The 17,610-nt window shown below is 39.2% G+C and overlaps 1 protein-coding gene across 1 annotated transcript in view; it reads right to left on the bottom strand.

Moving 5' to 3' along the window:
• LOC124535436 (cadherin-87A) overlaps positions 1-17,610 on the bottom strand; it is a 68,462-nt gene that overhangs the window by 5,573 nt on the left and 45,279 nt on the right. Inside the window, exons 7-27 of the mRNA XM_047111649.1 lie at positions 16,951-17,085; positions 16,298-16,490; positions 15,559-15,671; positions 15,147-15,344; positions 14,725-14,877; positions 13,235-13,422; positions 12,293-12,455; positions 11,757-11,906; positions 11,263-11,424; positions 9,734-9,857; positions 8,848-9,039; positions 7,652-7,887; positions 7,092-7,245; positions 6,441-6,638; positions 5,726-5,965; positions 4,706-4,890; positions 3,694-3,880; positions 2,526-2,737; positions 1,197-1,394; positions 718-877; positions 417-552 (exon numbers count right to left, since the gene is read on the bottom strand). Of these exons, the coding sequence (XP_046967605.1) occupies positions 417-552; positions 718-877; positions 1,197-1,394; positions 2,526-2,737; positions 3,694-3,880; positions 4,706-4,890; positions 5,726-5,965; positions 6,441-6,638; positions 7,092-7,245; positions 7,652-7,887; positions 8,848-9,039; positions 9,734-9,857; positions 11,263-11,424; positions 11,757-11,906; positions 12,293-12,455; positions 13,235-13,422; positions 14,725-14,877; positions 15,147-15,344; positions 15,559-15,671; positions 16,298-16,490; positions 16,951-17,085 (3,677 nt within the window). The remainder of the gene's footprint in view (positions 1-416; positions 553-717; positions 878-1,196; positions 1,395-2,525; positions 2,738-3,693; positions 3,881-4,705; positions 4,891-5,725; positions 5,966-6,440; positions 6,639-7,091; positions 7,246-7,651; positions 7,888-8,847; positions 9,040-9,733; positions 9,858-11,262; positions 11,425-11,756; positions 11,907-12,292; positions 12,456-13,234; positions 13,423-14,724; positions 14,878-15,146; positions 15,345-15,558; positions 15,672-16,297; positions 16,491-16,950; positions 17,086-17,610) is intronic.

Here is a 17,610-nt window from a genome sequence, read left to right as displayed (position 1 = left end):
GTGAGGTTTGGTGGATGTGAACAGTTTTGTGACAATCTGATAAATTATTCACAACTCACGTACATTCAAAGACCTAATAAGGCATTATTAGGCAGGTAATTTACATAAAATCCATATCATATCATTTTGTTGGTAGGGCTTGGTGCAAGCCCGTCTGGGTAGGTACCACCCACTTATCAGTAATTCTACCGCCAAACAACAGTATTCAGTATTGTTGTGCTCCGGTTTGAAGGGTGAGTGAACCAGTGTAACTACAAGCACAAGGGACATAACATCTTAGTTCCCAAGGTTGGTGGCGCATTGTCGATGTAAGGAATAGTTAATATTTTTTACTGTGTTTTATGATGGTGACCACTTACCATCAGGTGTCCCATACGTCCGCCAACCTAAAGAATAAAAAAAATTTCATGTTTTACCTGTCAAATGTCGTATTAGCTCGAATGATTCCCTGTGTCCTGTCCAGTATGAAGCTTCCATCCTGATTGCCTTCAAGTACATGATAGTATACCTTTCCGTTATCACCCGAATCCTTGTCTATTGCTTTGACACTCCCTGAAAAAATTTAAAGCATATTTAGCATTCATTAATCTTCTCTGATGAAAACTACATTCTGTTTAAACTGCCAGGTTTTGCCATAGCCAAATTGAAATACATAGATAGTTCAAAAGTAGCCCATTAAAAATGGTAATATTTCTAATTCTCACTCTAAGAACTCACCAACGATTATCCCAGAAGGTAGATTTTCTTTAACCGAAAATTGGTGGTGGCGATGAAGAAACCGTGGCGCGTGATCCTCATCATCAACCAGCACCACTGTTAGAAGACGCAGTGTTTCAAATTGAGCTGGCTTACCATTATCTACCGCTGCGATTACCAACTGGAATAAATGAATTAGCACAATTGTTTAGGTTAGGTAGCCCAGTAAATTTTTAGTACCATTCTTTGTGATGCGGTGGGGTGAATACTTGACTTTATTACTACAACTAAAAGTGTACATTTTTAAACTATATTTGTGGTTGTCAGGATAGTTTAGCAAGAGTAACGTGATTTTTGGTCGTCCAGCTTATTTCGACAAAGTAGGCAATTAAGGAAATTGACAACTGATAGACACGTCTGATTAATGGTAGGGTTTTTATATCGTAAACTGATTCAAACTAGAACTACGATAGAAATGCGTTGACAGAAGTAAAGATTACCTGATATTCAGCCTGTTGTTCTCTATCTAAGAAAGTTTTGGTCTTAAGTTCACCGGTATTCTGGTCGAGACTGAACTCTTGAGTTTCACCCACGTTCTGATTATCCACTTTCAGATAGTAGGAAACTTGGCCGTTCTCTCCAGGGTCTTCGTCTATAGCTTTCACTGTTGTTACCAGGTAATCTGCCTGCGCTGCATGCTGGAAGGAAGGTGTTAGTTGAACTTATGTGTTTTATGGTACCAAATAAATGTAGAGTCAATTTGAATTTAAGATGGAGTAAAGATAAACAAATTTATCTTGTTAGTAACTCTCTCATATTATGAACTCCAAACAGTACTTGACATACTTTTTCTTCGTTTAGTGTAATACTATTAGACTTAACTATTAATATCTACTTGTAATGTTCGCATAAATACTTCTCTGACATTCATAAGTTCCCTTTTTCCTGAATACATAATCAATGAAAAGAATTATATAATGACAAAATTCAGGGCTAGAGTACGGTCTATCCGTCTAATCTATGGAGTTTCCGTCGTTTAATAAAATAGGCTATTTGACAATGCGAAAAATAAATTGTGAATTATTGTAATTATTGTATATTATGAGTTTAAAATGGTTATTAACTAACGAAAGTTGAAAATAATACTTAATTTATTCAAAAATCCATAAACATAAATGCAAATTTTCAAACGTTTGTCACGTGACACAAAACGCTCCTGATTGGCCGGGCTTATGATGAAGTCATTTTCTTGTAAAGTTTGCTTTTCTACTATATGTATCGCAGATTAAAATACAGGGAAGTGACGTCACCGATCCTATTGCAGCGCCATATTGTCCAAGCATCATTTTTGCGCGCTATTTAAATATGGAATTTTTAATATGATATTTTTCGGCAAATATGTACTAGAAATAAAAAAAACACAACTTTTACTGGCTTCTTTAACTTCTACTAAATAATATAAAATGGATTTTGAAAACCAGACAAATAGCCCATTATAGCGGACATTTATTTTATTTATTTATTTATTTGTTAACATATATACAATAATATTTTCGTTTAAAGGGTGCAAACATCAACTCGAGAAGTTTTCCCGTGCACCCTGCGTCATCGACTCTAATCATTACAAAAGTAAAAATTGATTAAAAAAAGTACAAAAACTAAACTAAATTGTACAGAGAAAATATAATGATAACATTAGTGACATGCAGGTAATATTACAAAACATTTTTATTGAAATAACTCCATGTCGGTAGGTGTATATATTTTTTTCTTGTTGAGTGCGTATAGGGTGTTCGTAAAATGCGGGTATAATACATGCGGGTGCGTACCTCGGGTATCTCGAGCGGGCGGTCGGCGGGCGGCGCCACGAAGGCGGGGCTGTGCGCGTTGACGCGCAGCACGGATATGTCGACGCGCGCCGCGTCCGCCAGCCCGCGCCCGCCGGCGTCGCGGGCGCGCACCGACAGCGCGTAGCGCGCGCCGCCCGCCACCGCGCGCGCCGGGTAGATGATGCCGCTGTGCGGGTCCACCGTGAACGCGCCTGCGCAACACAAAAGTAAAGTTTACAGGCTGTTGTAAATTTCCGCGAGAACAACGCGAGCATTACCTGCATCTATTAGATGAAGTTCTGTCATACTATCTGACATATATATCCTCCAAACAACATAGTACCTAGTGGTATAATAAGCTTCAAACTCCGAGCAAAAACGGAATGGAACATTTATAGTCTGATAATTTTTACTTGTACATTTTAGGGCTATTGATGCTACAACAACAACAGCCTGTAAATTCCCACTGCTGGGCTAATGGCCTCCTCTTCCATTAAGGAGAGGGTTTGGAACATATTCCACCACGCTGTTCCAATGCGGGTTGGTGGAATGCACATGTGGCAGAATTTCGATGAAATTAGACACATGCAGGTTTCCTCACGATGTTTTCCTTCACCGCCGAGCACGAGATGAATTATATACACTACTTTTTACATGTGTTTGAAGTCGCAGTCATTGGTTAAGATGCACGCGTTCTAACCACTGGGCCATCTCAGCTCTTACTGGCGCAACACACGCCAGTCCGATATTGTATTAGCTTGGCTTTTCAAGTTAGCTTATTGAATAAAGCTAAGTATAAGAGATGGCCCAACGGGTAGAACGCGTGCATCTTAACCAATGACTGCGACTTCAAACACATGTAAAAAGTAGTGTATATGATTCATCTCGTACTCGGCGTTGAAGGAAAACATTGTGAGGATGCTTGCATGTGTCTAATTTAATGGAAATTGTAACACATGTGTAGTCCCCCGCATTGGAACAGCGTGGTGGAATATGTTCCAATCCTTCTTCTTAAAGGGAGAGGAGGCCTTAGCCCAGAAATGGGATATTTACAGGCTGTTGTTGTTGTTGTTATTGAATAAAATGCCAAAAAGAAAAAAACGCACTACTACTAAAAATTGACATTGGTTATTATCGAGACGATACTGAAATGTACATATGTTCGTACCTGGTTCGCTTTGCTCGATTATGCTATATTCGATTTTCCCGTTGATCCCCACATCCTTGTCTTCGGCGAGGACTTGCAGTATCGCGGCAGGCGGATCGAGCTGCAGGTTCTCGGCGATTGTACTCTTGTATACTTTCTGAGTGAAGACCGGGGGATTGTCGTTGATGTCCAAAACCGTTATGTGTATCTGTTTAAATATTGAAGGAAATATATGTTTGATCGTCAAAATTCGAGTTTGTAACAAATCATTAAAACTATCATGGTCGAATCCAAGATAACATTTATCCTTTTAGTATAAATATAATAAAAAATGCTGGATCACAACCGATCACCATTTTTTATTAAAATATGGTAATCTCTGCCTTTCTTCTAAGATTTTGTAATAGTTCTACGTAGTTAATAGTTATAAATAAATAAATAAATATGAGACAACACCACATACATTACGCTGATCCTAATGTAAGTAGCTAAAGCACTTGTGTAGTGGACAATCAGAAGTAACGATGGCACCACAAACACCCAGACCCAAGACAACATAGAAAACTAATGATAATCTACATCGACTCGGCCGGGAATCGAACCCAGGATCTTTGAGTGGCATACCCATGAAAACCGGTGTATACACTCGACCACGGAGGTCGTCAATAGTTATATATGTTTCATAAAAATAGCATTCATCAATTATGCATTAAAAATTGCATATTTGGTATATATTATCCACTCATCAGTTATTCTACCGTCAAATAACAGTAGTCAGTATTGTTGTGTTCCGGTTTGAAGGGTGAGTGAGCCAGTGTAACTACAGGCACAAGGGACATAACATCTTAGTTCCCAAGGTAAGTGGCGCAGTGACGATGTAAGGAATAGTTAATATTTCTCACAGCGTCATTGTCTATGGGCGATGGTGACCACTTACCATCAGGTGGCCCATATGCTCGTCCGCCAACCTATACCATAAAAAAAAAAAAAAAAAATATTTTATTTTCATGATGAGCAGAGGACAGCAGCTTACCGGCACGCTGGCGGACTTGCGCAGGGGTGGGGGCGCACTGTCGGCGGCCACGGCGCGCAGTCTCAGCTCGGGCCACAGCTCGCGGTCCACGTCCGCCGCCACTGACACCACGCCCGACGCCGGGTCGATGCTGAACAGCGACGACGACTCGCCCGACAGGCTGTACGTCACCTCGCCGAATTCGCCTGAGCATCAATCAAAAATCAAAATCAAAACTTTATTGACGACCTCCGTGGTCGAGTGGTGTGTACACCGGTTTTCATGGGTACGCCACTCTGCGGTCCCGGGTTCGATTCCCGGCCAAGTCGATGTAGATTACCATAAGTTTTCTATGTTGTCTTGGGTCTGGGTGTTTGTGGTACCTTCGTTACTTCTGATTTTCCATAACACAAGTGCTTTAGCTACTTACATTGGGATCAGAGTAATGTATGTGATGTTGTCTCATATTTATTTATTTATTTATTTATTTATTCAAATGGGCTTTTACAAGCACTTTTGAATCGTCATATAACAATTAAGTGAAGCTATCACCGGTTCGGAAAGTAGATTAAAGAGGAACCGGCAAGAAACTCAGTAGTTACTCTTTTTCAATATTAAAAAAAATACAGTCATGTTAGTTAATACTATTGTTTAAATTAATATATCCTGCCTGGAAGTCAACAGGTATTAATTCCACGCTTTTTTATAATCTACAAAATCTTGTATCGAATAATACGCCTTTTTTACCAATGTATTTTTTATAAATGAATTTACGAGACGAACCCTAGTATCAAGTATACCATTATTGTTTTCAATTAATTTAATTCTGACTATGTAGTAGTAGTTACGAACAAGTATATTAACACATAACTTATGAAATATTCATTTCAATTTGTTTCTGATGCAATTACCTATGGCAAAACATCGTAAGGAAACCAGCGTGTGTCAGAAACAGCACAATAAAATAAACTCAAAACTTGCAAGAACCAGATCTTTACCAGTAATGAAAAATTTACTAGTAGTTCCAAGTTGTATGGTTACCTTCGTCCTTGTCAACAGCAGAGACCGTAAGGACGCTGGTATGAAGCTTCGCGTGTTCTTCCAATACTGCGCTGTACGTAGAGTTTGTGAACTTTGGCTCCTCATCATTCACGTTCACGACCTCTACCAGAACACCAGCGGACGTCGACAGCTGAGGTACGCCGGAGTCGTACGCGACGAGCGTGAAGTTTATTGAATGTATTTTCTCGTAATCGATGCGCTGGGATGTTTTGACTACACCTGTTAAATGTAACATGATAAGATGAAAACGTGTGTTTCTATTTTTAATAAGTACTCAGTATAGTAGCTTAGGCTGTTTTAATTAGGTAAATTAATGAACGAATTTGATACTTGTTGAAACAGCAGTTTGCCCAGTATTGTTGTGTTCCGGTTTGAATGATGAGTGACCCAGTGTAACTACAGGCACAAGGCACATAATATCATAGCCCCAGATATTATTGTATGTCAAAGACAATGTCTATGCCCAGTTACCATCAGAAGGCCCATTTACTCATACGCCAGCCCATACCATAATAAAACACCTTTTACCGAATGGCGGAAAATCACATTAGGCATAGTGAAAGTTTACTAGCAGAATTAGTAGCTAAAAATCGAACGAAAAATCGTTATATTTATTTGAATAAAAAATCATCAGTAAATATTTTTGGTGTATTCTGAAATCCAGAAGTAATAAATTATATTGTATTGAACATACCAGTGACATTATCGATTTCAAAGTACGGACTCGGCGGGTGTATGACAATAGCGGCGATAGGCGTCTCCCGATCGGTCGCCGTGTACGTGTTGAGTACGGTACCGACTGGCTGCTCTTCCAGTATCCGCTCCACGTAAGCTGGCTGACCGAAGACAGGAGCGTGACGATTGACATCAACTATGTTTATTATTAATTCACCTGAAAATATTCATTATCATAAATAAGTGACTTGATTTTAGTAGTTACCTAATTTTATGAAACAAATTCAAATGCCATTTTTGACTTTTAGTTAACCCATGTTTTAGTTACCTAATTTTATGAAACAATTTCAAATGCCATTTTTAACTTTGACTTAACCCATGCTTTATAAACATGAAATCTGAAACCTCCATTCCGAAAACGTGTTCCGTTAATTAACAACTAGCTAATCAATTAAAACAAATTAACAATGAGACACAAATAAATAAAGTTTGCCATGATTATATCCAAAAACTGTAACGAACAACGGCTTTCCTTTTAAATGAATTTAAAGAGTGAACAATTAAATACTGTGTACTACTTCTTTCTAATGTTAAATCAGCTTTGAAAGAAAGAGATAAATGGATGTTTACAAACACATCGAAGCAAGGTATATAATGTTTAATGGATTACCATCAGTCTTCTGCAGTGTGGGCGCAGAGGCGTCGGTGACCGCGACGGGCAGCGTGACCACGGCAGCTCTGTTCCTGTCCAGCGTCTGTGATACGGCCACGCTGCCATTGGGGTGTACAGAAAACCAGGAGCCGAATATGCCTTCCTCTGTTACCTGAAAATAAAATACCACGCTATGATTAATATCTGCATACACCAATAGCCTGTAAACTTCTCACTGATGCGTTAAAGCATCCTCTCCCATTTAAGGAGAAGGTTTAGAACACATTCCACCACGTTGTGAAATTAGACGCATGCAGGTTTCCTCACGTTGTTTTTCTTCAACCCAGGCGAACACCACTGAATTTTCATGCGTTTGTGTTTATAATTCATCTCATGCTCGCTGTTGAAGGAGATCATGGTGAGGAAATTTGGATGTGACTAATTTCAACGAAATTCTGCCACATGTGTCTCCATCTAACCGCAATGGAGCATTGGGTGGTGAAATATGCTCCAAACATTTTCCTCAAAGGGAGAGCCTTAGCCCAGCAGTCTAGTCAGTCAGTATCTAAAATAATAACCTCTTTCCCATTCTTATCCACGGCGCGTATGACCCTATCCGTGGCCAACTCGTACAGCAATTGCCCGTTGTCGGTGATGTCAGGATCCACGGCGATGAGTTTGTGCAGGAGAGTACCGACCTCGGCGTCAGCGGACACCTCCGCCCTCTGCACGGGGGGAGTGAAGGAAGGCTTCTTGTCGTTCACGTTGATTACGTGAATCGTTAGTTCCGTTGTACCAGTTAGACTTGGTATACCTGCATTAAGATCATTTTATATCAAAAACAGATACAAAATCTATACTAATATTTTATTTATGTAAAAGTAACCCTGTCTGACTGTATGTCTGTTACTACTAAACCAACGAACCGAATTTGATGAAATTTAGTGCAGCCATTTTAAACTTCAAGAAAGGACATAGGTTACTTTATTATGCCTAACACATGACAACTAACCCTAAACGCGAGCAAACAAGCGACAACTAGCATATAATAGTGACACTATGAGTCCTTAGAATAGTACAGTTGATTAACAATAAAGTTAATAATTAAAAAAAACTAGTATTCAACCAATGTAATTAAACGTTGAACGTGAACGTTTAAAATGTGCCTTTACACCCCCCCCCCCCGCCCGCACCCCTCACACCGCGGCGCTGTCGTGTTCGCGTCGATTGTTCGTTCGTTATTAATTGCTACATATTGACCTGTTTCATTGAAATAGTTAATCAACTAGTGAATTTTATTTTTAATTCCAGTTGAATTTATATTTCGAACCGTTTGTAAAGCCAATAACTTTTCCTTGGCTTTATTTATGTCTTTGACATATGTGCCCTTATAGTTTAGCTGCTAGTCAAAACAAACATAGCCTCTCTATGGAACTTCAAACAAACTATGTCATACGTCGTCTTAATTTAAATGAAAGGCACATTTTATTTCATAATCATTACATAGTATAAAACAAATTCGCTCATCGCTGTCTGTCCCTATGTATGCTTAGGTCTTTCAAATTACACAACGGATTTTGATGCGTTTTTTTTTAATAGAAAGAGTGATTCGAGAGAAAGGTTTTTTGATAAAGCTTTTTATATGTAATACATGGACAATATAGTACAGAAACAAGAAAAAATCTGTAGTATATTTAGTATCAGCATTGCAACCGTGCGAAGCTGAGTCGGGTCGCTAGTATATGTTTAATATGTTTTAAGCTGATGTTCATACCCATGTCTGTTGCGACAATTTGTATCCGATACGTGTTCTTCCGATCGAAGTCAAGCTTGGAGGCCACGGTGACGACGCCCGTCACGTTGTCCACGGCGAAAGAGTCGAGTGCTCCTTTCTGGATGCCGTACTTGATCTCTGCGTTGACCCCGCTGTCCAAATCTGTTGCTCGAACCGCAGCCACTTCAGTGCCTAAAGGAATTAATTCAAATGCAATACTTAGAGATACTACTTACAACAATACATACAATACTACTTCTACTAGGCCTAAAAGTAAGGTAAAAGGTACTTGGCCTTGTTGACATCTAGGCAGGATATTAATTAATATAAATTTGTATTTTGAAATATTGAAAAAGAGTAACTACTGAATTTTTTGGCGGTTCTTCTCGGTGGAATCTATATTCCGAACCGGTGCTAGCTTCACTTAACATAGTTGTTACATGACGATTCAAAAGTGCTTGCAAGAACCTACTTGAATAAAAAGTGTTATGGATTTTGATTTTTCGACTTACACGTTACACTACTTGGTGGTAGGGCTTTGTGCAAGCCCGTATGGGTGGCTACCACCCACTCATCAGTTATTCTACCGCCAAACAACAGTACTCAGTATTGTTGTGTTCCGGTTTGAAGGGTGAGTGAGCCAGTGTAGCTACAGGCACAAGGGACATAATATCTTAGTTCCCAAGGTTGGTGGCGCATTGACGATTTAAGGAATAGTTAATATTTCTTACAGCGTCATTGTCTATGTGTAGTGGTGACCACTTACCATCAGGTGGCCCATATGCTCGTCGGTCAACCTATACCATAAAAAAAAAAAAACGTTTACACTTTTCGATCAAAAGTTTGACACATTAATTTTGACGTACTATCTTGGAAGAACACTTACCAACGGCAGCATCTTCAGCGATACTCGCGTCGTATTTATCCGTATCAAAAGATGGCGCATGGTTGTTGACATCTCGTATTGTGATTTCTACCTTACACGTTGAATTGTGCACTCCGTCGGTGGCCTGAAATATATTATAACATATCTCATAAACAGTAACGACGCAATAATATTTGTATTTTTGATTACTTAAATTTTGCTAATTGAGCGTTTTATTTATTTGTCTGTTTTGTTTAATTGTAAGAACTAGCGCGCACTGGTGATTTTTGTCACAGTGACTGTTTCGTCACTCTTGTCAAGTTCGTGAATATGTATGGCGTTGCGCGCACGTTGGGTGACATTTGTGTAAGCACAAGCCCGTGACGAAAGCGTCTTTACGTTTTTTCATAGCAATGCGAGCACTATTGACAAATTTGTCACTCACAATCGTGAACACAATACTGATAATGATGTTCTAATCAAAGAAGTGGAAAAGAGACTAGCTCTTTATGATAAAAAATTGAAAGAGTATTCAGATTTTCACGTGAAAATTAAAGCATGGGAAGAAATTAGTACCCAGTATTCTCTTCGCTTTCTTTTTCTCCCGAGGCTCACGGGTTCACAGGGAACGACTGTCTCTTCGATACGATAGTCGCAAATGACACTTCGATTTCGAAAATTATCGAAGTTTTGTCACTATCTCTATTAATGAGCGCACTCCACTTTGGAAACGTGACGTGACAATGACAAACACTTTAAAAGTCACCGTGACAAAAATCACCGGTGTGCGCTAGCTCTAAGATGTGAAATCTGTTGATATTGTTCAATGGAATAATTATCAAAGTAAGTCCTTCAAGAAGTTTTTGCTATATTTATTATTTTCATTATGTTCAACACTTGACTAAAGAGAACATACAGTACAGTATGTGTATATTCTCGACAAGGTTTATATTTTAGTGGCGTTGCGTGCAAGTACAGTGACACTGGAGTGTCTCGACGTCGATGTCTTCACGTCGACTTCCTCATTCCAGGCTTTCACTAATAATTTGTCAACTAACACCCAAAACCTTTAGCTGGACTTGTGAATTAAGACTAGTACTGCAAATCTTAGTAAATTATTGTACTACATTCACTTGGTGGTAGGGCTTTGTGCAAGCCCGTCTGGATAGGTATCACCCACTCAACAGTTATTCTACCGCCAAATAACAGTACTCAATATTGTTGTGTTCCGGTTTGAAGGGTGAGTGAGCCATAAATACAGGCACAAAGGACATAACATCTTAGTTCCCAAGGTTGGTGGTACATTGACAATGTAAGGAATAGTTATTATTTCTTACAGCGTCATTGTCTATGGGTGATGGTGACCACTTACCACCAGGTGGCTCATATGCTAGTCCGCCAACCTATACCATAAAAAAATGACAATAAATATTCTCTAAACAAAACAATGCAGACAGCCTGGCACAAGACGATAGCCTTTATATTTTACTACTACTATTTTCCTTAAAATATAATTATTTAGTTTTAATCATTTTATTTATGTCACTTACCAAAACAGTAAGAACAATGCGATTATCTTCAGTGGAGTTCAGAACAGCGTGGCCGAGCACTGATATCCTTCCAGTGATGGGTTCGATCCAGAACGGAGAGTTTGGGGGGTAGGCTATTGAGTATCGAATGTCAGATGTTGTGTCAACATCCCTCGCTTGAACCTATTAAAACATTGAGTTAAAAAACGTATTCAAAACGTTTGCACACAACATACTAAAAATGTATAATGTATGTCGGTGAAAGCGACAATAAAAGTGAAACAAAATAGAAATGAATTGATGTAATTATGATTTGATTTAATTTTATTTGCCAATAGAACCTATTTTTTTTTAAAAATTTTAAAATTATCAATTTTATATTCAATGTAAATTGTATTTATTGACATATACCGGCCTATGTCAATGTATATTAACATATATGATTAAATACGTATTAAAAAGTATGAGAAATGTCATTGTTGCAGTAGACTTAGTAATAGTTAAATATATCTTACAATTAACTCCGGCTCAAATTTCACAGCGTCCTCATCTATGGATGCTTTGTAAACCGGTGTGATGAAAACTGGTGGATTGTCGTTGGAATCAGTGAGGGATATTTGAAGAGACACGACTGTCATCTGTCCCGCTCCGTCATCATCTGTTGCCTGAAATATGATCACATTTTACAAGCGATTAAACAACGAATATTTCTCATTAAACAAAACAGATATTGAAATTTAATAATAATAATGGAGTCCAGAGGGCCCAGTGGTAGAACGCGTGCATTTTAACCGATGATTGCGGGTTCAAACCCAGGCAAGAACCACTGAATAGTCATGTGCTTAATTAAGTTTATAATTCGTCTAGTGCTCGACGGTGAAGAAAAACATAGTAAGGAAACTTGTATGTGTTCAATTTTATAGAAATTATGTCACATGTGTATTCTACCAACATTATAACAGTGTTGTGGATTATGTTTCAAGGCTTCTCCTCAAAGTGAGAGCCTTAGTGGGAAATTTACAGCCTGTATGGTTGTTGTATGTAATAATACCTTATATTGGAGGAAATAGTCTCTCCTGGTCTCGTAGTCGAGACAGGGAGCCCGACCCGGCGTGGCACAGGGGGCGACAGTTATCACTCCGCTGCGGTTGTCCACGTGGAACAACTCCGCACCGTTACCCGATAGCTGGTACACTATACCCTCAGTTCCGTATCTGTAAGGATGATTTAAACTGATAGAAGCCAGTGTCTAATTGGAGAGGGCTTCCGAATTTATAATCTTATTCAAAGGATCAATCGCAGCTCAATAGTTTACGGGTCGCCTTGCGATGTAAAGAGACGCAGGATGGATCCTAAATCTACGGGCTAATGTCGCATCTACTCATCACACGTGAAATTAGCTTAAAAGGAGTGGTCAATAGGAATATTAGTGATTGCTGATTAAATTTGGGCATTGCTTCTTGACAGCCGAGATGGCCAAGCGGTTAGAAAGCGTGCATCTTATCAGATGATTGCGGGTTCAAACCCAGGCAAGTACCGGTGAATTTTCATGTGCTTAATTTGTGTTTATAGAGATGATGATGAGATATAAGAGATAAATATCTCTTGCTCGGCGGTGAAGGAAAACATCGTGAAAAAAACCTGCATGTGACTAATTTCATATAAATTCAATAGAAATTCTGCCACATGTTCATTCCACATCTTCTCCTCACAGGAAGAGAAGTCCTTAGCCGAGCAGTTGGAAATTAAAAAGGTTGTCTTAAATTTTCGCGATTATTACACATTTAAATAAAACTAATTATAACGGATAATCGCGTAGACTACAGTCTACCCGTGACCATGAACACTGTAAAGTGCTCGAAACGTCGGGATGTTTAAAAATAATTAATATACGCGATTCATCCGTTATAATTAGTTTTATTTAATTAAAAAGGTTGTATATATAAAGATAGAAAGAGAGAAGCGGGAGTCGTTCCTCAGGGTTCGTAGCTACCTGCCGGTGTCGCGGTCGCTGGCGCGCAGCGCGGCCACTCGCGCGCCGGGCGGCGCGGCCTCGGGCACGGCGGCGGAGTAGGGCTCGTCCGCGAACTGCGGCGCGTTGTCGTTCACGTCCCACAGCGACACCGTCACGCTGGCCTTGGACGACAGCCGCGCCGACGTGTGCAGCTCCTCTGCGATCACCTGCGCACGCGCACGCTGGCGATACAGTACTGAGCCCCACTTTGAACCAGTGAGATCGGACCCGGTACTTAACCAGGTTCTATGGCCCACACACACACGCTGGCGATACAGTACTGAGCACTGGCTTCACTTTGAACCAGTGAGATCGGACCCGATACTTAACAAGGCTTTTATGGCCTTTGCTTAACTTTATATTTAATTATTATTTTCTACTCGATTTTAACGAAGATGTAATTAAAATTTTAATGTAAGATATTCAATCCCCTGTATTTGGTCTGGTATGTCTCAAGATACGCGCTGCCGCCCACACTCACGCCGGCGATACAGTACCGAGCCCCACTGGCTTCACTTGAACCAGTGCGATCGGACCCGATACTTAACCAGGTTCTATGGCCCACACACACACGCTGGCGATACAGTACTGAGCCCCCACACTAACACCTGTGTCTACTACACGGACGATGGTGACGACGCTATCGGCAGATTCATCGGCCGAGCGGCGGGTGCTTCAGAAAGGACCATCCTAGAGCACAGACTCAAGACATCTATACATAAACGCGACATCAGAGTCGACGAGGCCCGCTGGATTGTAGTAATCCGAACACATATACTGCTATATATTATTTATATATTATTTATTATAGTTTATATATTATTTATTATACATTAGTATATATTATTTAATAATAAATTAAAAAAAAAAATCAGTGTAGGCCACGTCTCCCAAGAAGACGACAAAAATGATTTCCAGCGAAGATCTGCTGATGTTTAGTATAAATATAAAACGCCAAAATGAAATTGAATATAAAATGTAAAAAAAGGCACGGGCATCTGCGAGCCTGTGGATGTTGTATTTTAAATAAAAAAAAAAAAAAAAGTACTGAGCCCCACTGGCTTCACTTGAACCAGTGCGATCGGGCCCGATACTTAACAAGGTTTTATGGCTTTCGCATAAGCTTAGCTTTATATTTTATCAATTATTTAACTTTAATAAAGAAATAATTAAAGTTTTAATGTAAGATATTCATTGCACTTTATTTGGTACCAGTATGTCTTCAAGATAGAAATAAATAAATATGAGACAACATCACATGCATTACTCTGATCCCAATGTAAGTAGATGAAGCACTTGTGTTATGGAAATCAGAAGTAACGACGGTACCACAAACACCCAGACCCAAGACAACATGACAATGGTAATCTACAATGACTCTGCCGTGAATCGAACCCGGGACCTCAGAGTGGCGTACCCATGAAAACCGATGTCCACATCACTCGACCATGGAAATCGTCAATCTTTACCTCCAAAATAAATTTCCTCTGATTTGGATCTTCGTAGTCCAGACTGGAATTGAGTCTCAGGGTGACGGTCGCGCTGCCGGTCGCCACGGAGGGTTCGATCACGAATGCTCCCATCTCATCGGACAGGCGGAGCGTGAATACTGAGTTTAGGCCCTGGAAATCATACGTTCATTTTGATATATCTATAATCGCAACTTCACATACTTAAACACAAACATGCACTCTTTGAGCATGTTATAAAAACAATTGCATTGATACATTGTTTATTTATCTTTAGTTATTAAAAAAAATTATAATCCACCAAACTACACCCCCAGACACATTCAGAATGCCTTAGTTTATTCCAAATTAAAGGAATATAAACTTTGACCTTGATCGACATGAGCAAAGCTGTAGAGGCATCAGACAGAAGGATATCTCACCACATCGGTGTCGGTGACCACCATGTCGAGGTTTGGTAGCGGCGTGCCGGGTGGTAAGCTCTCGGGCAGCCCCACGCTGTACTCGCGTCGATTGAACCGCGGCGGCTCATCGTTCACGTCCTTGATGGTGATGGTCACCGTCGCCAGAGACGATGTGAGATCGGAGACTAGCGGTGCGCCGTTTACTATTTCACTCGCCTGTAATTATAGATATACAGTAGTAGTAGTAAATTTAATTTAAAAAGTTTTTTTTTTTTATCCTGCGATCCTGAATGTATGTATAATCCAATTTATCATTAAGTTTGGTTAATAATCACTTTTTACTGTGTATAATAAATACGCTTTAACGATACATAAGACATGGAATAATTAGACAATACTTATGATAAAAAAAACATCCAAATATACATACCCGAACTGTTAGATTGAGTGGAGAAGATGGGTCAGCTAGCGCTTCTCTGTCCAACGGTTTAGCTGTTTTTAATTCACCCGTAGTGCTGTCTAACCAAAAGAAGTCAAGAGGATCTGAAAATGAAATGTTATTTTACTGTCAGTGTCCTAAATAACACGATTAGTGCCGGATAGGTATTTCTGAAGCAAGGGTCCTGCAACATTGCTAGCACAACAATGCAAGAGCACTGGACTGCTTCTAGGAGTTTCAAGGAATTTGTGTGATGACAATATGTTCCAATATTTTCCTAAAGTTTTCTGTATTAGTCAAATAGCCTTATTATGTGATAATGGTTATAGTCATAGTCAGGGCACAATATATTTATTATACCTCGTGTTATACACACACACACACACATATTACACAGAAATATGTCACTTCTGACTTGACGACGACCTCCATTGTCGAGTGTTGTGTACACCGGTTTTCATGGGTACGCCACTCTGAGGTCTTGGGTTCGATTCCCTGCCGAGTCAATGTAGATTATCATTTGGTTTCTATATTGTCTTGGGTCTGGGTGTTTGTGGTACCGTCGTTACTTCTGACTTTCCATAACACAAGTGCTTTAGCTACTTATATTGGGATCAGAGTAATTTATGTGATGTTGTCTCATATTTATTTTATTTTTATTTTTTTCTGACTCTAAGTATGTTCATTTTAGAGAGGAAAAATAAGAAAACGATTGTTTGATTTAACGTACTTGTAATGAGTTCCAGCTTCACATCCCTCGGTTGGGCTCTATCAGCATCTCTGGCTTTGATGACCAAGGCCACCGTACCCACAGGTGCGTCCTCAGCTAAAGCCCCGCTGAGGGATCCACTGAATACGGGCGGACTGTTCTGAACGTCTACAACCTTCACTTCGACATGTGCTGTGGACTGGAGACTGCCATCCTGAAAATATTTATTAACGTTAGGAGCTGCAGAACGACAAGAAAGTAACTTCTGACGTATACCTTATCGTGTTAATTGTAATCATTCTTACAGTTGTTAGTAAGAAGTCTAATATTATTTATATGGAGTGGTTATGATACTCCTCCTCGTTATATATTCCTTCGCCATCAAGCATGTGAATTATAAACACATGGAAAATCAATGGTGTTTATCTGGGTTTCGACTCAGAGTCATGGCTTAAGATGACGCTTTCTGGATTCTTCATCTCTTAGTTTATTTAAATTTAATTAAACAAATTAAAAACTGTAAGTTATTTGTTATTGGTACAAGATAGGAATACTTCTTGAAATTACTGAATATTCAAAACATTGTTTGCGTTTATCTAGAAAATGTTCTAGTGTTTAGAAAACTGCTACCTAAATAAATATAATATGTTAACGGTAAAACATCAAAAACAAACCGTGGCGTAGATCTGGAACTGATAAAACTGTTTCTCGTTGTAGTCCAACTTTTTCTTGAGCACCAAAGCGCCATTGTACTGGTTGGCGGTTGAATGAAGGCTAACAACTTCGAAATAGTTACATACTTCGGGCCACTGAAAATATGTCAGTATTAGCACATAACTAATTTACCTACTGATTTTAATATCAATGATAGCTTAAAATATTTAAGAATCTCGTGAATAAAACTTAACAATTATTGGAATATTACACTAAAAATGTCGTAGAAAAACCAATAATAATGTCACGTAACGCCAATTAATGTTCCATTTCTTTGGCAAAGGTCTCCTTGAGTAGGTATTGTCTACTACGCTGTTTAAAGGTATATCTTGAATACACAACTAGCAGGATCATCAGTGTTACATGAAAGTTTTCTTTCATAATTCCCACAGCTGAGCACAAGATAGTCTTATTTATGATGAATGTCAAATGGGACACCTAAATAGTAAGTGGTTACTACTGTCCGAGTAAATTTATACTTTAAGAAAATATTCACCAATCCCCGTGTCTCATTAAACCCTTATAAATAAGATGTCCCTTTGACCTGTAGCTATTAGCTCACTCATCCTTTAAACTATTTGGTAAGATAAGAGTTATTTGTAAGAAGATGGTATTAAAAC

The sequence above is a fragment of the Vanessa cardui genome, chromosome 14 (assembly GCF_905220365.1).
Source record: "Vanessa cardui chromosome 14, ilVanCard2.1, whole genome shotgun sequence".
Classification (NCBI taxonomy): domain Eukaryota; kingdom Metazoa; phylum Arthropoda; class Insecta; order Lepidoptera; family Nymphalidae; genus Vanessa; species Vanessa cardui.
The sequence above is the reverse complement of the archived record's forward strand: the minus strand, read 5'-3'. Positions and strand labels throughout refer to the sequence as shown.